Below are 24,174 nucleotides of genomic sequence, written 5' to 3'. Positions count from 1 at the left end.
AAACCGTTTGGCTGTATTGAAGGCTGTATTCAATCATAAACCACTATCAAAGCCCAGATCGTCCACAGCAGTTCCTCAGCTAAAAGGGAAGTAAGACAGGAGTTGAAGATTGTTACTGTTTAAATACATATAGATAAGGAAGAGAACCATTATTATGCAATAATTGATTGTTGATTCAGGACACGAGTCAACGTAAATAGCAACAAACCTGCAGTTATTTCTATTAAATATGAAGAAAAGGGACGATGGTTAAATGAGTTTGCCAAATAAAACTTCACTAAGTGGATTCACACTGGGACTGTCACTGATGAATGTATGTTTGCCTCCAGAACAGGCTAGGGCACAAATATCTGAATAACCATTTATTCTTGTGGACTGATCACAAACGTGCCTATGTCAACTATGAGGCAGAGACGGGGAAGTTGGGCAAGTAGCCTTCCTGCTATATCATTTGGATGATGGGTATGTTACACTTTTAAAGTCACAATATCATCTCAGTATGTAGAGGGTCTCTCTTACCGGTCTGGTTTGTGAAGTTAATGGGACTGTGCTGTATTCACAAAACAGAGTCCACCAGGGAAAAGGATCGTCATAGAAACAGAAAGGAATAAACCGAGAAAAGCTGAGAGAAATCTCTGGTAGACAAGAACCATGTTAAAAAGAGATTGATTGTCCAATATATTAGGATTTCCCATAAGAGAAGTCAGTAGTAGGCTGAGCTTGGATTTGGTACATAGTTGATAGGGTCCAGTGTTATATAAGAATACCCTGATCCACTTCTGCCTGAGAGTCCAGGGAGACCAGGTCATATATGACATACTCCGGGCCAGCTGACAAGTGTCTCTCTAACTGACCAGAGCCACAGGGGCTCACACCTCCGTTGGCTTCTGGCTCTCTAGGTCTAGTTGTGGCCCATTTCCTGGATCTTTATTGGTAGTTCCTGGGACTGGGTCACTCCTTTCTTTTCTAGGGGACTTGTGGGGGCTTCTCAGGGAGAATTTGGTTTGTGATGTCAGGGCGATTCGAGACAAAAGGCTTTGTCCCCAAGGGAGTTTTTGGTTTGGTTAATTTGGCATGCCTGTGCTATGGGAAACAAAACAAAAAGAAAAAACACGTGAAAATGAATGATGAATAATGTCAAAAGGAATTGTTTTCATACTGTCGAGGACAGTATCTTATAGGGCAGTTAATTCCAGTTTGCAAACATGTGTAAAGTACTTCTGCTACAAGCTGCATTCACAACCTGAAACTGACATCAAAACAAAGTAATCAATTAAGTGTCCGACTGGTCCTCATATAAACTGAAAAAGGAAGGTTAGAATTATCTTTTGACAAAACCCGTTTTCATACTCATTTAGTGTGTGTATATTCTGTTGTGTTGCATTTCTGAACAGCGGCAAAAACATTCTATGACACTTACTTTTGACAAGCAATGACCTCATCAACGCACTATTACAACTTCCCAACTGAGTAGAACGTTAGTAATTGTTTGAAAGCTGTGTTATTGGTCCTCATTTAGGACATATCCACTTCAGACAGAGATTACAAGGGAAAGCCAGACTTTGGGAGACATTCTTCTTTACATCAAACACAAAAGAAGCTTGGGCATCTGGGTAGACAGTGCGACAAGGTGCGAACGATGCAGGAATGACTCAGTGAAACAGGGTCTCTTTACATGCATTGCAAACACATTAAATAAATGCAGAACTCCTCCTTTGCATTTACATTCAAACAATGGCTCAGAGTAGGACGAACACGCAGTGACAGAACGTGAGCTTTTGCTTCTTCAGTAGTCATGTTTTAATCTTCTGGCACATTGAATTTGAACACTGGATATGTCTGTGGTGATGTTATGCTCCCTCTCTGATGAAGGGGCTTAGGGCAGTGTAATCCATCACAGGTATCGTAATGTGTTGGAGCTGAGCTAGCAGGTAACTAAGTGGTTATTCTGTGAATGCAGGCCACAACTGGGTCACTACAGAGCTGCTCGGGATCCGACGCACTGAGTGATGTGTGCAGAGTGTGAGTAAGAAGGGTGAGAATCAGAGAGAGAGAGGATTGGGATGAGAATGAAGGAGTGAAGTGGAATAGGATGAGCAAGAAAGAAAGGAGAGAGGGGGTGAAAGAAAAGAGAAAGGAGAGAGAGAGAAATAGAGAAAGACTAGAAAATAGTGAAAGAGGAGTTGAGATAGAGCAGTGAGTGAGTGAGTGAGTGAGTGAGTGAGTGAGTGAGTGAGTGAGTGAGTGAGTGAGTGAGTGAGTGAGTGAGTGAGTGAGTGAGTGAGTGAGTGAGTGAGTGAGTGAGTGAGTGAGTGAGTGAGTGAGTGAGTGAGTGAGTGAGTGAGTGAGTGAGTGAATGAATGAAACTAGAGAAGAGATTGACTGAAAGAGGAGTTGAGATAGAGCAGTGGGAGTGTGTGAGTGAGTGAGTGAGTGAGTGAGTGAGTGAGTGAGTGAGTGAGTGAGTGAGTGAGTGAGTGAGTGAGTGAGTGAGTGAGTGAGTGAGTGAGTGAGTGAGACTAGAGAAGAGATTGACTGAAAGAGGAGTTGAGATGGAGCAGTGTGTGTGAGTGAGTGAGTGAGTGAGTGAATGAAACTAGAGAAGAGATTGACTGAAAGAGAAGTTGAGATAGAGCAGTGGGAGTGTGTGAGTGAGTGAGTGAGTGAGTGAGTGAGTGAGTGAGTGAGTGAGTGAGTGAGTGAGTGAGTGAGTGAGTGAGTGAGTGAGACTAGAGAAGAGATTGACTGAAAGAGGAGTTGAGATGGAGCAGTGTGTGTGAGTGAGTGAGTGAGTGAGTGAGTGAGTGAGTGAGTGAGTGAGACTAGAGAAGAGATTGACTGAAAGAGGAGTTGAGATGGAGCAGTGTGTGTGAGTGAGTGAGTGAGTGAGTGAGTGAGTGAGTGAGTGAGTGAGTGAGTGAGTGAGTGAGACTAGAGAAGAGATTGACTGAAAGAGGAGTTGAGATGGAGCAGTGTGAGTGAGAGAGAGATACTTGTGGTAAGGAGAACACTTACTGTTGGCTATGTTGGTGGCAGTGTAACTGTCTGCCATTCCTGAGACCTGGCTGGCAATGCTGACCTCACTGGCCCTCCGCAGGCCCCGGCAGTGGGGGCCCGTAACGGGGGAGGAGGGGTACGAACTGTCCATGAAGACACCACCATGAGACTGAACAAAATCCGCTATTGAGCCGAAACAAGGATATCCCATTAGACATAGACAAGAGGAGAGGTGGATGAACAGGGAGGTAACAGGATGAGAAGGAAGGGGTTTGCATCCAAGAAATGTGATGGGCCAGGCCATGGTTTTAGTGGGTGTGAAACCAGCAGGAGCCAACGTCAGATTTCTGGGACAATCAGTGAGTGGTCAAATAGTGTTCTGATGAATACAACAGCATGTGAAAAGTGACATGTGTGGAAACTTTTACTCCATTGGTGGTCACATTACTATGTCTCAAAATGTTTAATGTCTGTCAAATGATTAGCTGGATTATTATTAGCATGTATCACTAAGGTTCCATTTAGTATATGTAATCAACATGTTGTAACAGAAAGGTCAGGAGATACTATATTGACCACAAGGATACACAATTACAATGCAAGGAGCAGGGTTCCATGTTTCAAGCAGACATCTGAGCAACACAGTCAGTATAGCTTCCAAGCCTCCGATTTGGCAAAATCACCCACTAGGAGAAGATAGTCCTCTAGTCACAGTGTTATGGTTTATAAGGAGACATTTGCCAATCACCTTTACTCACTCCCCAACGCTTGTATTTGTCGTTAAGGAGATGCTGCAACAGCAAAGAAACCACATCACAACAATGAATGCAGATAGTGGTACCATATTTTCATACCATTACAAAGGGCATTAATAATTGATGGTAACAGCAAGCACAACACAGCAAAACAAGGACAGGCTCTTCCAGGTCAAGGGTTCCTACAAGTACCTCTCTGAATCATTCACTGTGACAGCCACTGCGGTCTCTCTAAATCACTAAAATGCAAACAACAATAATGACTATTACATTTTGATGAGCAAAATTACCTAATTTTCGTGGAGGTAGTGTAAACAGACAGGCTCTGAAAGCCATGCTAATGAGCTATACTAAAGGTAATGGACTGAGAATTGCAGAAACAGGGCAGGACATGTCATGCAGGACATATTTGACCTGGAACAGTCAGTAATGTGACCCCAACTCTCGACTAGGGTAACATTCTCACAGCATTTTCATGCACCAGTTTTGTTAAGGATCTAAAAACATACACACACAGACACAGTCAGTGTGGAAAGGGAAGGTGGAACTGCAACTAACACAAAAATACACGTGTACGACACAGAGTGAGAGACTTCCCCCCCCCGAGAGGTGAAGAGGAGACGCTACACACACTCCAGAACAGCAGGTGTGGCCTTGAGGGAGCCCTCCTGCCAGTTTAGCACCGGCACAGGGATGCAGGTCTCGCTGATGGGCTCCTGACAGCGGAAAGAGAGGGGGGGCCCAGTATCGAGCAGGAGCTGAGGGTTGCTCTGGACTGTCTCCACTAGAGGGGGAGATGGGGGGTCAGAGGGGAGGGGGCAGGGGAAGGGGACAGGTTTTGCAGAGATGGGGAAGGAGGCCGAGAGAGGAGGGGAAAAGGAGACAATGAAGACACAGAAAAGACAGCAAAGGCGAATCAAGCCCAGGAAATACTGCAGTAGCAGTAACTAAGGCAACAACAGGTTCTAGAATAGAGCTAAAGTGAGCAGTAGATGGGGAATGCTGTTATTGGATTCTAATTCAGACTCGGCTGACTCTAACTCATATTTAAATGTACCTCAGCACACACTGATTAACGAACCAAAATGAATCTTTAAAACTTTCTCAATGCTGCACAGTAAACCTGAGGATATGGACTGACAGCTCATTAGATCAAAATTATCATCATATTACTTCACAATCTATTATATCATATCCAAGATAAAAAATAATCACAGCTAGTAGCCATTCACAACTAGCACTTCCGTTACTGCTCTTGCTGATTAAAGGATATCCATGAGTGGAAAAGACTATCAGCAAAGGAAAGATTGAGTCTCTAGCTTTACTTCTTGAATAGCAAAATAATAGTGTATCATTGAGCCCTACTTAAACAGAAAGGGTGCAGTGTAGCCTGCAAGGTTACTCTACTGTAAGGGCTAGCCAGCCACAACAGAAACCAGCAGGACCATGAAAACATATAGATGAGAACAGTGCTTCACAAAGACTTGAAGCACAAACAATAGAAACATTTGACATTTTCCTTAACTTGAAGGACTTTTCGGCCTCTAATAGCAATCCACAGACCACTGGCAAAATGTCTCAGAGACATTCCTTGTGGGAAAGAAAACTAACTACATAATCCATCACATTTGTCAGTTTCCACACACCCTGTTACATCACACAGAGTCCCCAATGGATAATCAAAACACGGGTTATATAACCTATGAATGTAACAAAATGTGTACATTTTATTATTTTTTGCTAAAACAGGTACAAGGGTGTGTGTGTGTGTGTGTGTGTGTGTGTGTGTGTGTGTGTGTGTGTGTGTGTGTGTGTGTGTGTGTGTGTGTGTGTGTGTGTGTGTGTGTGTGTGTGTGTGTGTGTGTGTGTGTGTGTGTACATGTTTCCAGCACTCAGTCCAGTGTGCTCACCCAGTAGAGCGGAGTTGCCGTCCCCCAGGGGGAAGCGTGTGTAGCGGGGAACATTGAAAGGGGGCAGGAGGTGGAACTTCTTCTCCAGGAGGGGCTCCAGGCGTGAGGCCAAGGGGTCGGCTGGGTGGAACAGGTTGTAGACCTGCTGGCAGGCAGGGCGCAGCTGGGCCACTAGGGGAGACAGAGTTAACAGGCGGAAAGAGGTCGTCATTAGTTACCACAGCCACAAAGTCAGAAGGGTCGACCAATCAGATGAGGGAGTGTGATGACACCTATAACGAGAGACATGCATTTATTTTATCTAGTGATCCATCAATGATGTGGTCATTTATTATCCGTAATAAAACCAACCATTCTAAATGCAAAGTGGTAATCGGATGTCTTATTCAAACTCAGCTTGCAAGCTTGTGTTTTCCCTAACTCATAGTTATTTGTCTTAAACAAAATATGCTTAACAAAAATATAAACGCAACATGTAAAGTGTTTCTCCCATGTTGAAAGCTGAAATGAAAGATCCCAGATATTTTCCATACGCACAAAAAGCTTATTTCTCTCAAATTTGGTTACATCCCTGTTAGTGAGCATTTCTCCTTTGCCAAGATAATCCATCCACCTGACAGGTGTTGCATATCCAGAAGCTCATTAAACAGCATGATCATTACACAGGTGTACCTTGTGTTGGGGACAATAAAAGGCCACTCTTAAATGTGCAGTTTTGTCACACAACACAATACCACATACATTTTGAGGGAGCCTGCAATTTGCATGCTGACTGCATGAATGTCCACCAGAGTCGTTTTAGAGAATTTGGTAGAATGTCCAACCCGCCTCACAACCGCAGACCACTCGTAACCACGCCAGCCCAGGACCTCCACATCTGGCTTCTTCATCTGCGGGATAATCGGAGACCAGCCACCCGGACAGCTGATGAAACTGTGGTTTTTAACAACCCAAAAATTTCTGCACAAACTGTTGGAAACAGTCTCAGGAAAGCTCATACTGTGTCAAGATCCTGAGGCCCATTGTCGTGCCATTCATCCACCATCACCTCATGTTTCAGCATGATAATGCACGGACCCATGTCGCAAGGAAAATGTCCCAGTCCATTGCCTGCATACTCACCAGATATGTCACCCATTGAGCAGGTTTGGGATGCTCTGGATCGACGTGTACGACAGCATGTTCCAGTTCCCATCAATATCCAGCAACTTCGCACAGCCATTGAGGAGTGGGACAACATTCCACAGGCCACAATCAACAGCCTGATCATCTCAATGTGTTATGCTGCATGATGCAAATGGTGGTCACACCAGATACTGAGTGGTTTTCTGATCCACACCCTACTATTCTTTTTAAGGTATCTGTGACCAACAGAGGCATATCAGTATTCCCAGTGAAATACATAGAATAGGGCCTAATGCATTTATTTCCTTTAATGAACTTTAACTCAGTAAAATCTTTGAAATTGTTGCATGTTGCGTTTAGATTTTTACTCCAATATCTGCATTGTTTTTGAAATGGCATGTAAACAAATTGCCATGATTTTACATTTGACATTTTCCAAATCCACAACTAAAACATACAGTTTCATAGAAATGTTAACAGAAATTAAAATGTTTGAAATTGGCAATTTTTTGGCTGATTTAAGATTAAAATTTCAACCCTGTTACTTTATTTGACATCTAGGCACTTAATATAGTAATTTATTTATTTAACATGACATAGCTTTGCAGTCCACCTTTTTGATATTTTGTACCATTTTCCATCTCTGGACAAAGGCATGGTCTTCAAGCTATGGAAGATCACAAAACATTTAATAACATGACACTTACATGACACCCACAGCTCTTTCCAGTCTAAGGGTAAACTCACCACCCTGAACCCACTTACATACTCTTCATTTTTATTTATTTTATTGTTCTATCCACACTCCTATTCAGAAGACAAAAGTAACATTGTTAAAAAAATGTTTTTTTACAGCTATTTGGTACAAAACATTAAGGACACCTGCTCTTTCCATGACAGACTGACCAGGTGAATCCAGGTGAAAGCTATGATCCCTTATTGATGTCACTTGTTAAATCCACTTCAAATCAGTGTAGATGAAGGGGAGGAGACAAGTTAAAGAAATATGTTTAAGCCTTGAGACATGGATTGTGTACCTGTCATTATTTTTAACATTTTATTTAACCAGCTAAGTTGACTGAGAACACATTCTCATTTTACAACAACGACCTAGTGAATAGATACAGGGAGAGGAGAGGGATGAATGAGCCAATTGTAAGCTGTGGATGATTAGGTGACCGTGATGGTATGAGGGTCAGGTTAGGAATTCAGCCAGGACACCGGGGTTATCACCCCAACTCTTTCGATAAGTGCCATGGGATCTTTAGTGACCAGAGAGAGTCAGGACACCGGTTTAACGTCCCATCCAAAAGACACCACCCTACACAATCTCTGCCCTGTGGCATTGGGCTCATTTTATAAACCAGAGGAAAAGGTGCCTCCTACTGACTCTCCAACACCACTTCCAGCAGCATCTGGTCTCCCATCCAGGACTAACCAGGACCAACCCTGCTTAGCTTCTGCAGCAAACCAGCAGTGGAATACAGGGTGGTATGCTGCTGGCTAAAGGGGGGTGAATGGGCAAGATAAATGATTTAAGTGCCTTTGGATGGTGTATGGTAGTAGGTGCCAGACACACCGGTTTGTGTCAAGAACTGCAACACCGCTGGGTTTTTCCATGCTCAACAGTTTCCTGTGTGTATCCAGCCAACTTGCCACAACTGTGGGAAGCTTGGGGTCAACATGGGCCAGCATCCCTGTGGAATGCTTTCAGCACCTTGTCCATGCTCCGATGAATTAAGGCTGTTCTGAGGGCAAAAGGGGGGGGGGGGGGGGTGCAACTTAATATTAGGAAGGTGTCCTTAATGATTTCTACACTCAGTGTACATTATTCCTACACTTTACATACATGGTACTTTTATACACATAATTACATGATAGGAATACAGTTTGATATGTACACGTTACAGAGGGGTTATTTACCCCTACGGAGGGCTTTCAAAACAGAGAGTGGTGCTGGAAATCTGGCCCTTGTACTGACACATTTCTGTTTCACATTGAGTCTCCGCAAAGGAGATTTGGAGATCTGTCTTTGAACTTACTGCCTTCTTGTTAATTTCACCAGCATATTTCTCTTTGGCTTTTGTTTGTTTGTCTTTCCACTGGTGACATTCATACATCGTTGTACCCACAACTTGAAATGGAACACCATTGAATGAGGGAGTTTTTTCCCTGCCAAAGGCTGTGCATCTGTTGAAGGTCAACAATGATATATTACTATTAGAATGAAATGCTTGTAGGGAAACTAACAACGTTGCTCTATAAAATAGAATAACTCAGTGCTTGGAATGGAATCCCTTATGCTAGCTATCTCATTTTAGACGAGAGTAGCAAAAGCTCCTTACTAGTTATCTAAAAAAGTAAAGACAACATACCCTTTTGCCCAAAACTTTTGTCCTTGTTCAATGTTATGAATGTTAATGACGTTGCCAATCCTTGTTCCCGAATGTATTTAGTCCACAAACTTGAACTCGAGATATGCCATTTCGTAAATTAGGCATTTCCCACGAACCAGAATACGTGTCATCACACTCCCTCATCTGATTGGTCGAGTAGGTGGGCCTTCTGACTTTGTGGTAACTAGTGGCGGCGTGTAAAGTGGAGAAGGGGATTTCAAGGAGATAAGACCCCACAGTACCTCCTAGGTTTTCACTCCCCTATTCAGACCACACCACTTTTAAATGTTAATTATAAATGGGGTAGTCTCGCCCTGAATGCTGATTGGCTGACAGCCCCGGTATATCAGACCGTATACCACGGGTATGACAAAACATTATTTTTACTGCTCTCATTACATTGCTAACCAGTTTATAATAGCAATATGGCACCTAGCGGGTTTGTGGTATATGGCCAATATACCATGGCTAAGGGCTGTATCCAGGCACTCCGCATTGAGTTGCGCTTAAGAACATCCCTTAGCCGTGGTATATTGGCCATATACCACCCCCCCCCCCGTGCCTTATTGCTTAAATAACACATTTTGAAGGCACTTTATTCATTTTACCTCTGTTTAAGTGGGCTTACCGTCCAGCACAGGAATGACAGTCTTCCTCAGGGCGAGGACAAGGCCCAGAGGAGAGCCAAAGAGGAAGAAGTCTGCCACCTCAAATTCAAACTTCCCCAGAGAGCCTGCATCCTGAAAGGTGCTGCTGCTGGACCTGCGTGAGGACGGGTCGGGCCGCAGAACACTGGAGTGGAGGCTGAGGCGACAACAGACAAACAGTCAGGGTCACAAGGAGGGAAGCACACCCACATCTACTGTATACACACAAACACAGCATACAATAAGAGAAACAGAGACCAATGTAGGTAAACGATTATAGCAACCCATGACTCTACAATATCACATGCATAGCCATATACACTTCTCAGTACAGTAACACTATTAACCATCAGCTGCATCAATGATGTCATGTAACTGTAGTAATGTAACCCCTGTCACACCTAGTCAGGAAGGCCTGGTGGTGTTTGATGGTGTCCAACTCATATGTGGAGGAGTCACTCGTCTTGCGGGGCAGCTGTCTCTTGGGGTCATCTGGTCCTCCTGAGCGGGGGATGTCAATGTTGCTGCGGCTCAGGTGGCGGCTGCTCTCCAGGGTGGGAGAGGCAGAGCCATACCCACTGTTGATGATGATCCCTGGAGAGAGGAGGTCCTGGTCCTGCAGGGAGGTATGCGGAGAAGGACAGAGGTTGGGGAATGTACAGTGAACATGACCGATAAGCAAACAGCACCAGAACGAGGATGGGTGTTGGATAAGTGTCCTTTCTTGAGGAGAAATGTGGTGGTGAAATAGTGGAGGGCTGTAACTTGTATTTAGGGTGAATAAGAGCTACTGGTTGAGTGTCTGGGATTTGGGGTAGGGGCAAAGCTTAGGAACAGGTAGAGTAGCTAAGCATTAAGGTTTAGGTCTTACCTGTACGCTGATTACACTTCCCCTGCGGCTGCTGTTCTGGCTCTCACCAATAGTCTGGTTGCTGATACACAAGGCGTCAAACCCCAAGATCCCTCCCACGCAGTCCCCAATCAAGCACACCTACATAGAGGTCACAGGTCAATTTACTAAAACAGATCAGATCATTAGATATCAATCAAGCAGGATGCAGATAAGAGGGTCCAATCCTTTTTAAACTAATCAGATGTCATAACCACGTAATCAAACAAACCCGCCCGAGCAAACACACACACACGTTTGGTCCCCACAAGGATAGTAAAACAAACAATTGATTCCCATTCAAAGTCATATTTTCCCTAACCTTTAACCTTAACCCCTAACCCCAATTGTAATCGTAACCCTAAACCTAACCCCTATGCCTAAAATAGCTGTTTTGCTTGTAGCGAAATGTCCGAATTGTCCTTGTTTTACTATCCTTGAGTGGACTTCTGGTCCCCACAAGGATAGTAAAAACACAAACAAACATGCACACACACCTACACACAAATCTAAAGCTAGATGAAATACATCCTGTATTGAATTAGCAATCTATTAAATTATATGAGCTTTAGACAATTTGTTATAAAAAGGCTTGAATTTATACAAAAGAACCTGTGTCAAATATGGAATGCTAGCTTCATTTTGGTAATCTAAAAGAACATTGAGTAACAGTAAACACCCACACCCACATAATTCAGAAACAGAAAACATACATAATTAATTGGCGCAAAACGGTTTCAAAACGAATGTTCTTCACAAGAAATCAAGTGCATCTCCTCCTTGACTAGGGAACAAGCTCTTGAATCTTAGTATTTGGACTGAAGATATTATGTTCTGCCATTTGAGAGTTCCAAATAAAGAGCAGCCCACACCTGGAACAATGGAGAGGCTGACAGGCCAGTGGCAGCACCTCACCTGGCCAGAGAAGGTTGTCCCATCCAGGGACCTGATGAAGTCGTTGTACACCTGGTTGGCTCTCATGATGACGGTGGCCACAGCCTCCTGGTACTGGGGGGTGGAGGTGGCCAGGAGAGGCAGGGCAGCCAGGGGGATGTGGTCCTGACTGCTTGACAGACAGCTCTCATCATAGCTGTACGGGCTCAGACTGAAGCCAGGGATGGACACACAGGGGAAAGGTTCGTAATAGTAGTAGTAGTGTGTGTACTGTAGTTATGTACACATTACAATATCTACGGTTGTGTAGTGTGTGTGTGTGTCCCTCACTTGGACACCAGGGAGAAGGCCTCAGCACAGATGGCAGGGCAGGGCACCAGGCGGATGGCGATTCTTCCCAGTGCGGTGGGATAGTGCAAGCGCATCACTGTGTCAAAGGCAGTGCTGATGGTGTTGACATCGCCCTGCTTACTGGTCTGGTCCCCTCCTCCTGTGTCCAGGATGTTGCCTCCATGTAGCACCAGGATCAGCACGTGGATCTTAGAAGGCTGCAGACACTGCTGAGAGGAGAGGTCCTATTATGGGGAGGGGAAAAGAGGGGGAATTGATGGGGTGAATGGGATGTAAAGAGGAAAAGAGGGGGAATTGATGGGGTGAATGGGATGTAAAGAGGAAAGGAAGGGGAATTGATGGGGTGAATGGGATGTAAAGAGGAAAGGAAGGGGTAAAGAATTGATGGGGGAATGGGGTGTAAAGAGTAAAGAGGAAAGGAAGGGGAATTGATGGGGTGAATGGGATGTAAAGAGGAAAGGAAGGGGAATTGATGGGGTGAATGGGATGTAAAGAGGAAAGGAAGGGGAATTGATGGGGGGAATGGGGTGTAAAGAGGAAAGGAAGGGGAATTGATGGGGTGAATGGGATGTAAAGAGGAAAGGAAGGGGAATTGATGGGGTGAATGGGATGTAAAGAGGAAAGGAAGGGGAATTGATGGGGGGAATGGGGTGTAAAGAGGAAAGGAAGGGGGGTGAATTGATGGGGGAATGGGATGTAAAGAGGAAAGGAAGGGGGTGAATTGATGGGATGAATGGGATGTAAAGAGGAAAGGAAGGGGAATTGATGGGGTGAATGGGATGAAAGAGGAAAGGGGGGAATTGAATGGGGTGTAAAGAGGAAAGGAAGGGGAATTGATGGGGGAATGGGGTGTAAAGAGGAAAGGAAGGGGAATTGATGGGGTGAATGGGATGTAAAGAGGAAAGGAAGGGGAATTGATGGGGGGAATGGGGGAATGGGGGAAGAGAAGGTATGAGGCACTCTGGAAAATGTTGGGTTGAGAGCATATTTTTAACTTACCCGCTTTTGCCAACAGAACAGCCTCAAATCATTGGGGCATGGACTCTACAAGGTGTTGAAAGCGTTCCACAGAAATGCTGGCTCATGTTGAGTCCAATGCTTCTCACAGTTGTGTCAATTTGGCTGGATGTCCTTTGGGTGGTGGACCATTCCTGATATACACGGGAAACTGTTGAGTGTGAAAAACTAAGCAGTGTTGCAGTTCTTGACACAATCAAACCCGTTGTGCCTGGCACCTACTACCATACCCCGTTCTAAGGCACTTTGATGTTTTGTGTTGCCCATTCACCCTCTGAATAGCACACACACCGTATCACTAGCCACTTTAAACAATGCTACTTAATATAATGTTTACATACCCTACATTATTTATCTCATATGTATACGTATATACTGTACTCTACTGTACTCTATATCATCTACTGCATCTTTATGTAATACATGTATCACTAGCCACTATAAACTATGCCACTTTGTTTACATACTCATCTCATATGTATATACTGTACTCGATACCATCTACTGCATCTTGCCTATGCCGCTCTGTACCATCACTCATTCAAATATATATATATATGTACATATTATTTATCCCTTTACACTTGTGTGTATAAGGTAGTAGTTTTGGAATTGTTAGCTAGATTACTCGTTGGTTATTACTGCATTGTCGGAACTAGAAGCACAAGCATTTCGCTACACTTGCATTAACATCTGCTAACCATGTGTATGTGACAAATAAAATTTGATTTGATTTGATTTGATACACAATCCATGTCGCAATTGTCTCAAGGCTTAAAAATCCTTCTTTACCCTATCTCCTCCCCTCCATCTACACTTATTGAAGTGGATTTAACAAGTGACATCAATAAGGGATCAAAACTTTCACCTGGATTCACCTGGTCAGTCTATGTCATGGAAAGAGCAGGTGTTCTTAATGTTTTGTACACTCAGTGTATACTGATACATCTCATTGTGTGTTCAGTGTGCACTTCCACTTCCTTCAGACATGAATCACAGGAAGTCTATATGTGATGTAACCCTTCTGGTAACACAATATTGATAGTAAAGCAATAGTAATGTAGCATCACAACAGCATGCCCGTCTAGCTTTCATCTGCACACTCACAGACAGCATTAGAGCATCATTAAGAGACACTGGACCAACCAGTGGTCACACTGCAAACACTTACAACTTAGCCAACCACAACAAGCCAAGAACAACATAAGCCAAGGGTAAAGACACATTTGTATACAAATTGTGACGACCCTCCCACTCTGTCTGCAGTATTCTCTCTTTGTTCTGGTTTCCTTATTAGGATGCCGATGGGCAGAGTTGAGAGGGTAGTCAGCTACATGGGAAACACCTGGGCCTGGTGTGTCCCAGGATAAATACACCACTTCCCCATTCATGGAGACACCTTTACAGATTTTGTTGTGAATCTTGGTGGCCGTTTGGTTGTTTGCTTTGGCACCTTTCAACACCCTGCATTATCACACTCATGCATGCAAAACACTCACTTACACTACTGATTACTGATTACACACACCATTGTATATTGTACTTAGTTTACTTTATTTAATAAATATATATCTTGTTACTCCTTATCTCCACGATGTCTCCCTTTTGTTACGGGCTTTGAGCCGGTTCGTGACAAAATACAAAACTACACTCACATAAAAAGGGAAAACATCATGTGCAGTTTTCCATTTTTTTACAGATTTGTTGGATCCAAAACTCATATTCTTCAGAGCCTGTACACTGTAAACTCCACGGTAAGACAGAGGACATTTCACAAGGGATAGAGAAGGGGTAGGCTGGGGCTGGGCCAGCGCGGTTAGTACTGGGTCTGTTAGGGTCTCTGTGGATCTACTCTGGCCCATAATGCAATGGGATAGGAAGTTTACTTACTGACTGGTGCTTTGTTATGGTGATGGTGGGAATGGCAGAACTACTGGCTTGGTTGCTAACAGAGCCACGCATCTGAACACGAGAGGCTGGAGTGGACCCCTCTCTGACTTCCACAACTAAAGCCCTAAGCAGAGTATTACACATCAACGCCTACTGTTAAGCTAGAACACTTTAGTGACTGTGATTGAAGTTTCCTTTTAGCTTATTCCTCATGCATGTTCAATGTTGATATTTTGTCAGAATATGACTGTCATGGTGTTGTTGGTATACCAATGTTCGGTTGGAAAGGCATTCACCCTCACAGGTACCTACCTCATCTAGTCTCTCATCACCGGCCTCCCTTTCATAGGTCCCTGCCATGTCCTTGTATAGCTCTCCTGCAGAAACATCCACAGACACACTTTACCATTGAGAATCAGAGTAATATAATACTGTCAGTAAAAGGAAACTTTGACACAAACTAAATCTCCCACCATACAACACACACAGCACTCCTCTCCATACCAGGGGTGTCTTCTGCATCAGCCGACTCAATCTTGTCCATGAGGTCGTTAGAGTTCCACTTGGCAATCTCCTTGGGAAAGACCTCTTCATCACCTGACAAGTCCTCTGTGGGGGAGAAGGGACAGACGTGATTTTTACAAAAATGGAATTATCAAGCATAACACATGCTAAGTCAATATGCCACTTTATCTCATCTTCAGTATATTCAGTATATAACACCAAACGTTTTAGACAGTTATATGTTCACAAATGTGAAAGGGTCCTCCATGTACTGTCTGAGTACAGATAGAGACAAACATACACCCTGATCCCTACCATATTACATTATGTGGCCATGTGACCACTCCTTCAAGATAAATAAATATAAATACTGATCAATAAAGTAATTGCTACCCTGCATGTTCCTCTGAAAACCAGTGGTTTTGAAATAGCATTGCCAGCTCAATTGAATCAACAAGCCACTAGATCCTTCGGTGAAATCACATTACACATACTGTAGCCTAAGCACGTCTGCTTCATCAAAAGTTCACCATTCGTTTAAGTCCATAAAAATGTTTACTGGTCCTCAGTTGCACAGATCAGTGAGAAGCTCCGACCAGTTAAAGGAGCTGAGCAGTTGAAAAGCTTATACATGAGCATTTATCTGAGTTCAATCAAACACTTTTCAGCACAAATTGATTAGAATGATGCTACAAAACAGTAGCATTCATGCGTCACATTGGTTTAATCATGTCCACATGAACTAACATAAAATGTAATGAATTGGACACAATGTAAGTACAGTACCAGTCAAAAGTTTGGACACATTTACTAATTCATGAGTTTTCTTTATTTGTACTATTTTCTACATTGTAGAATAATAGTGAAGACATCAAAACTATGAAATAACACATGTAAGAATCAAAAAAGTGTTTTACCAAATCAAAATATATTTGAGATTCTTCAAAGTAGCCACCCTTTGCCCTGATGACAGCTTTACACACTCTTGGCATTCTCTCAACCAGCTTCGTGAGGAATGCTTTCCAACATTCTTGAAGGAGTTCCCACATATGCAGAGTCTACTTTGAAGAATCGCAAATATAAAATATATTTTGATTTTTTTAAACACTTATTTGGTTACTATGTGAATCCATGTGTGTTATTTCATAGTTCTGACGTCTTCACTATTATTCTACAATGTAGAAAATAGTATAAAGAAAGAAAAACCCTTGAATGAGTAAATGAGTCCAAACTTTGACTGATACTGTAGTGGCACTATGATTATAGATCAAATGTTATGACTATTTAAACTGAGTGTTCAAAACATGAAGAACAGCTCTTTCCATGACATAGACTACCAGAACGCTATGATCCCTAATTGATGTCACTTGTTAAATCCACTTCAATCAGTGTAACTGACAAATCAAATCAAATTGTATTTGTCACATACACATGGTTAGCTGATGTTAATGCGAGTGTAGCGAAATGCTTGTGCTTCTAGTTCCGACAATGCAGTAATAACCAACAAGTAATCTAACTAACAATTCCAAAACTACTGTCTTATACACAGTGTAAGGGGATGAAGAATATGTACATAAGGATATATGAATGAGTGATGGTACAGAGCAGCATAGGCAAGATACAGTAGATGGTATCGAATACAGTATATATATATGAGATGAGTACAGGGAGGAGACAGGTTAAAGAAGGATTTTTAAGCCTTGAGACAATTGAGACATGGATTTGTGTATGTGTGCCATTCAGAGGGTAAATATTTAAGTGCCTTTGAACAGGGTAGAGTAGTAGGTGCAGGCACACCGGTTTGTGTCAAGAACTGCAACGCTGCTGGGTCTTTCACCCTCAACAGTTTCCCGTTTATCAAGGATGGTCCACCACCCAAAAGACATCTAGCCAACTTGATACTACTGTGGGAAGCATTGGAGTCAACATGGGCCAGAATCCCTATGGAACGTTTTTAACTCCTTTTAGTGTCCATGCCCGATGAATTGAAGCTGTTCTGAGGGCAAAAGGGGGGTGCAACTCAATATTAGCTAGGTGTTCCTAATGTTCTGTACACTCAATGTTTATGCCTACTATATGACTTGACATTGTCCTACATATGCCTGTATGTACGCTTTTGTCATCCTTGTAATCTCTATGATCGCATCACCATCTGATCATGGTCATCTTAATGAATGGCCCAAACAGAGACAGGGTGGAGGCATGGGTGTTCTCAACTCTTATGATATACTACAGTACTCACAAGGAAAATGTCAAGATTCAGTGGAGACAATATCAGTGCTCAGTGCTTACTGCCCTATTACATTACAACCCCACAAGACACCTGCTCTAGAAATCGTTGCTCATACTAGAAATCCTTCCTCATATGGCAAAGTTGGCTCAGTTCATTCTTAAGAAATTATCCCATGAAGCGACTGAGTAGCTTGTTATAAAAGAAGAGTTGTAATGAGGTATTGTTCATTGTGTTTCAGCATTTAGTTTCCACATTGTAGCCGATTTAAATGAACTAGTCAGGTGTCCAATGATAAGTTGAAGAATCCAGATAGACACATACTGGGTTATGTATGATGTATAAACCACTGTATGATGCTTAGTGAAAAACAGATGAATCCATGCATGAAACAACAATTTATCATCTCATTGTGAACATAAATAAATGCACAAACACCAAAAGCATACAGCTACAGTGCCTGCAAAAATATTCACCCCCCTTGACGTTTTTCCTATTTTGTTGCATTACAACCTGTAATTTAAATGGATTTTTATTTGGATTTCATGTAATGGACATACACAAAATAGTCCAAATTGGTGAAGTGAAATGAAAAACATTACTTGTTACAAATAATTCTTAAAAATAAGAAATTGAACATTTGTGCGTGCATATGTATTCACCCCTTTTGCTATGAAGCCACTAAATAAGATCTGGTACAACCAATTACCTTCAGAAGTTGCATAATTAGTTAAATAAAGTCCACCTGTGTGCAATTAAGTGTCACATGATCTCAGTATATATACACTTGTTCTGAAAGGCCCCAGAGTCTGCAACACCACTATGGAAGGGGCATCACCAAGCAAGCAGCACTATGAAGACCAAGGAGCTCTCCAAATAGGTCAGGGACGAAGTTGTGGAGAAGTACAGATCAGGGTTGGTTCTAAAAAAATATCAGAAACTTTGAACATCTCACAGAGCATCATTAAATCTATTATAAAAAATGGAAAGAATATGGCACCACAACAAACCTGCCAAGAGAGGGCCACCCACCAAAATTCACAGACCAGGCAAGAAGGGCATTAATCAGAGAGGCAACAAAGAGACCAAAGATAACCCTGAAGGAGCTGAAAAGCTCAACAGCGGAGATTGGAGTATCTGTCCATAGGACCACTTTAAGCCGTACACTCCACCGAGCTGGGCTTTACAGAAGAGTGTCCAGAAAAAAATAAGCAAACATGTTTGGTGTTTGCCAAAAGGCATGTGGAAGACTCCCCAAACATATGGAAGACGGAACTCTGGTCAGATGAGACTAAAATAGCTTTTTGTCCATCAAGGAAAACGTTATGTCAGGCACAAACCCAACACCTCTCATCACCCCGAGGACACCATCCCCAGTGAAGCATGGTGGTGGCAGCATCATGCTGTGGGGATGTTTTTCATCGGCAGGGACTGGGAAACTGGTCCGAATTGAAGGATGGCGCGAAATACAGGGAAATTCTTGAGGGAAACCTGTTTCAGTCTTCCAGTGATTTGAGACTGAGACGGAGGTTCACCTTCTAGCAGGAGTATGACCCTAAGCATACTGCTAAAGCGACACTCGAGTGGTTTAAGCGGAAACATTTAAATGTCTTAGAATGGCCTAGTCAAAGCCCAGACCTCAATCCAATTGAGAATCTGTGGTATGACTTAATGATTGCTGTACATCAGCAGAACCCATCCAACTTGAAGAAGCTGGAGCAGTTTTGCCTAGAAGAATGGGCAAAAATCCCAGTGGCTAGATGCGCCAAGCTTATAGAGACATATCCCAAGAGACTTGCAGCTGTAATTGCTGCAAAAGGTGGCTCTACAAAGTATTGACTTTGGGGGGGGGGGGGTGAATAGTTATGCACGCTTAAGTGAAATGCTTACTTACAGGCTCTAACCAATGGTGCAGAAAAAAAGGTGTGTGTGTAAGAAGCCCTCCAGTAAATAAAGAAATAAAACGAAAGTAAAAAGACATTTGAAAAAAGAGTAGCAAGGCTATATACAGACACCTGTTAGTCAGGCTTATTTTTGTAACCTTTATTTAACTAGGCAAGTCAGTTAAGAACAAATTCTTATTTTCAATGACAGCCTAGGAACAGTGGGTTAACTGCCTGTTCAGGGGCAGAATGACAGTTAACCCACTGTTCCTAGGCTGTCATTGAAAATAAGAATTTGGTCTTACCTGACTTGCCTAGTTAAATAAAGGTTAAAAAAATACCTTGTCAGCTCGGGGGTTTGAACTTGCAACCTTCCGGTTACTAGTCCAACGCTCTAACCACTAGGCTACTCTGCCGCCCCTATTGAGGTAGTATGTACATGTAGGTATCGTTAAAGTGACTATGCATATACAGTGGGGAGAACAAGTATTTGATAACCTGCAAAATCGTCAGTGTTTCCTATTTACAAAGCATGTAGAGGTCTGTAATTTTTATCGTAGGTACACTTCAACTGTGAGAGACTGAATCTAAAACAAAAATCCAGAAAATCACATTGATTTTTAGTAATTAATTTGCAATTTATTGCATGACATAAGTATTTGATCACCTACCAACCAGTAAAATTCCAGCTTTCACAGACCTGTTAGTTTTTCTTTAAGAAGCCCTCCTGTTCTCCATTCATTACCTGTATTAACTGCACCTGTTTGAACTCGTTACCTGTATAAAAGACACTTGTCCACACAATCAATCAAACAGATTCCAACCTCTCCACAAAGACCAGAGAGCTGTGTAAGGACATCAGGGGTAAAATTGTAGACTTGCACAAGGCTAGGATGGACTACAGGACAATAGGCAAGCAGCTTGGTGAGAAGGCAACAACTGTTGGCGCAATTATTAGAAAATGGAAGAAGTTCAAGATGACGGTCAATCACCCTCGGTCTGGGGCTCCATCTCACCTTTTGGGGCATCAATGATCATAAGGAAGGTGAGGGATCAGCCCAGAACTACAAGGCAGGACCTGGTCAATGACCTGAAGAGAGCTGGGACCACAGTCTCAAAGAAAACCATTAGTAACACACCATGCCGTCATGGATTAAAATCCTGCAGCGCATGCAAGGTCCCCCTGCTCAAGTCAGCACATGTCCTGGCCCGTCTGAAGTTTGCCAATGACCATCTGGATGATCCAGAGGAGGAATGGGAGAAGGTCATGTGGTCTGATGAGACAAAAACTGAGATTTTTGGTCTAAACTCCACTCGCCGTGTTTGGAGGAGGAAGAAGGATGAGTACAACCCCGAGAACACCATCCCAACCGTGAAGCATGGAGGTGGAAACATCATTCTTTGGGGATGCTTTTCTGCAAAGGGGACAGGACGACTGCACCGTATTGAGGGGAGGACGGATGGGGCCATGTATCGCGAGATCTTGGCCAACAACCTCTTTCCCTCAGTAAGAGCATTGAAGATGGATCATGGCTGGGTTTTCCAGCATGACAACGACCCAAAACACACAGCCAGGGCAACTAAGGAGTGGCTCGTAAGAAGTATCTTAAGGTCCTGGAGTGGCCTAGCCAGTCTCCAGACCTGAACCCAATAGAAGATCTTTGGAGGAAGCTGAATGTCCGTATTGCCCAGCGACAGCCCCAAAACCTGAAGGATCTGGAGAAGGTCTGTATGGAGGAGTGGGCCAAAATCCCTGCTGCAGTGTGTGCAAACCTGGTCAAGAACTACAGGAAATGTATGATCTCTGTAATTGCAAACAAAGGTATCTGTACCAAATATTAAGTTCTGCTTTTATGATGTATCAAATACTTATGTCATGCAATAAAATGCTAATTAATTACTTAAAAATCATACGTGATTTTCTGGATTTTTGTTTAGATTCCGTCTCTCACAGTTGAAGTGTACCTATGATAAAAAATTACAGACCTCTACATGCTTTGTAAGTAGGAAAACCTGCAAAATCGGTAGTGTATCAAATACTTGTTTTCCCCACTGTATGTTGCACAGAGAGTAGCAGAAGCGTAAAAAGAGGGGTTGACGGGTGATGGTCCACAATGCAGATAGCCCGGTTAGCCAATGTGCGGAAGCCCTGATTGGTCGGGCCAATTTAGATAGTATGTACATTTATGGATAGTTAAAGTGACTATGCATATAAGATAAACAGAGAGTAGCAGCAGCGTAAAAGAGTGGTTGGGGGGGACCCACAATGCAAATGGTCCGGGTAACCATTTGGTTACCTGTTCAGAAGTCTTTTGGCTTGGGGGTAAAAACTGTTGAGAAGCCTTTTGTCCTAGACTTGGCACTCCGGTATCGCTTGCCATGCGGTAGTAGAGAGAACAGTCTATGATTGGGGTGGCTGGGGTCTTTGACAATTTTTAGGGCCTTCCTCTGACACCGCCTGGTGTAGAGGTCCTGGATGGCAGGCAGCTTTGCCCCAGTGATGTACTGGGCCGTACGCACTACCCTCTGAAGTGCCTTGCGGTCAGAGGCCGAGCAATTGCCATACCAGGCAGTGATGCAACCGGTCAGGATGCTCTCGATGGTGCAGCTGTAGGACCTTTTGAGGATCTCAGGACCCATGCCAAATCTTTTTAGTTTCCTGAGGGGGAATAGGCCCTATTCACAACTGTCTTGGTGTGCTAGGACCAATCTAGTTGGTTGTTGATGTGGACACCAAGGAATTTGAAACTCTCAACCTGCTCCACTACAGCCCCGTCGATGTGAATGGGGATGTGCTCGGTGCTCCTTTTCCTGTAGTCCACAATCATCTCCTTAGTCTTGGTCACATTGAGGGATAGGCTGTTATTCTGGCACCACCCGGCCAGGTCTCTGACCTTCTCCCTATAGGCTGTCTCGTTGTTGTCGGAGATCAGGCCTACCTACCACTGTTGTGTTGTCAGCAAACTTAATGATGGTGTTGGAGTCGTGCATGGCCATGCAGTCGTGGGTGAACAGGGAGTACAGGAGGGGACTGAGCACGCACCCCTGGGGAGCTCCAGTGTTGAGGATCAGCGTGGCAGATGTTTTGCTACCTACCCTCACCGCCTGGGGGCGGCCTGTCAGGAAGTCCAGGATCCAGTTGCAGAGGGAGGTGTTTAGTCCCAGGATCCTTAGCTTGGTGATGAGCTTTGAGGGTACTATGGTGTTGAACGCTGAGCTGTAGTCAATGAACAGCATTCTGACATAGGTATTCCTTTTGTCCAGGTGGGAAAGGGCCGTGTGGAGTGCAATAGAGACTGGTTTACTTTCGCAAGCCACTGTATATGTATTTGCACATGCAGATAAATGCAAATGCAGTTAATTCATGACATATCATGAACAGTTTCATCATGTAGATAGAAATGATAACCAAATAGCATAGAAATAAATAGATAAAAAGAAAATATGCAATACTTTATTATTCTTATTTGATGACCTGTTATTCATACTTCTTGATTCATTATGTCATATAGAACAACTAAGTTAACCATGCTTCCAAACATACCCCTACACACAGTGGAACATCGTTTCATGGATTGACTTGATGGGATGATTGACTCACCACAGGGAATGTGTGCGAGTGTGTGTGCACATGTTTGTGTGCGTGCATGTGTGTGTGTGAGGGCAGGGTGAGATTGTTTGGCAATGGGGAACAGGTGAAGGTAGAGGGTGATGATTTCAGCACTTCTTCAAGACAAGCCAACCCGTGTTGAGTCATCTCCTGGCCTCACCCAACAGATGAACAACTGTGTGTCGAGCTACACCCACCTATTTCAACCTCAGGCCCAAAGCATGCTGGGTATTTGGGTAGCTTAAAAACTGATCTGTGTTGAAGAGACATGTAGAGTCAGACGAGGAAGCACCAGGAGGGTTATGGGAAAGGGAACACACTACTAGTATTGTCTACTCTAACCTACTCTAAGCTTTTAAGATGACTTTATCAAAACGGTGGATTTACCATGAGCATCAAAGAACTCCTCCTCTGAGCTGTCCTCAGAGTCTCGTGCAATGCTCTGCATCCTCCATTCAGAGAGGCTGTGGCGTGATGGGCTCGCTGAAACACACAAATAGGGGAGGGAAACAAACAGTACCGCTGTTATTTTAAGACCCAAGTGAATCATATTCTTACTGATATATGCTCAAAATGACACACACACAGTGTTATATAAACACTCAACAGTGTCTGTAATGCTTGACTTGATCACAGAAGGATTGCTCAGTGGTCAGAAGGGGGTGTGAAGAGTGGAGTACAATGTAACACATAAACCACAAACACACAGACAGCCAATTAGCACACAGAAAAAAAGCCTGGACTAAAAGCAGGACTGTCCATCATATATCTTTGTTGTTTGCCTCCAATATGATCACTGAGGAGGAGTTGGGAGGGGAGGGGGTCTCTTTGAAACCCTGGCTGGCACATGCTGGATGCTCATGGGCTGGGAAGCGCAGCTGTGCCTGTCAGCCCATAGATGGGAGCCGCAGGGGTGGAGCGGAGGGTCAGTGTGTAGAGCGTCAGCCTCCTCTCGCCTAATGTCAATACTGCCGCTATAAATAGCCCAGGAGAGCTCCAGAGAGGGGAGTGATACCGGGTGAAATTAGTATGGCTGGTTGAGAGACAGAGGGTCCAGGTGGCAGGCAGGATTCTGA

At 43.5% G+C, this 24,174-nt stretch overlaps 1 protein-coding gene across 3 annotated transcripts in view; it reads right to left on the bottom strand.

Annotated features, from left to right (window-relative positions):
* LOC124036341 (membrane-associated phosphatidylinositol transfer protein 2-like) overlaps positions 1-24,174 on the bottom strand; it is a 102,531-nt gene that overhangs the window by 3,620 nt on the left and 74,737 nt on the right. Inside the window, exons 7-17 of one of the 3 annotated variants that reach the window (XM_046350795.1) lie at positions 23,486-23,581; positions 15,376-15,480; positions 15,184-15,248; positions 11,944-12,188; positions 11,635-11,824; positions 10,702-10,821; positions 10,232-10,446; positions 9,812-9,987; positions 5,663-5,833; positions 4,384-4,536; positions 3,016-3,180 (exon numbers count right to left, since the gene is read on the bottom strand). In XM_046350795.1, the coding sequence (XP_046206751.1) occupies positions 3,016-3,180; positions 4,384-4,536; positions 5,663-5,833; positions 9,812-9,987; positions 10,232-10,446; positions 10,702-10,821; positions 11,635-11,824; positions 11,944-12,188; positions 15,184-15,248; positions 15,376-15,480; positions 23,486-23,581 (1,701 nt within the window). The remainder of the gene's footprint in view (positions 1-3,015; positions 3,181-4,383; positions 4,537-5,662; positions 5,834-9,811; positions 9,988-10,231; positions 10,447-10,701; positions 10,822-11,634; positions 11,825-11,943; positions 12,189-15,183; positions 15,249-15,375; positions 15,481-23,485; positions 23,582-24,174) is intronic. The other 2 variants (XM_046350793.1, XM_046350794.1) reach the window with 2 other exon arrangements.

The sequence above is a fragment of the Oncorhynchus gorbuscha genome, linkage group LG05 (assembly GCF_021184085.1).
Source record: "Oncorhynchus gorbuscha isolate QuinsamMale2020 ecotype Even-year linkage group LG05, OgorEven_v1.0, whole genome shotgun sequence".
NCBI lineage: Eukaryota > Metazoa > Chordata > Actinopteri > Salmoniformes > Salmonidae > Oncorhynchus > Oncorhynchus gorbuscha.
Note: the sequence above shows the minus strand (reverse complement) of the source record. Positions and strands in the feature narration are given on the sequence as shown.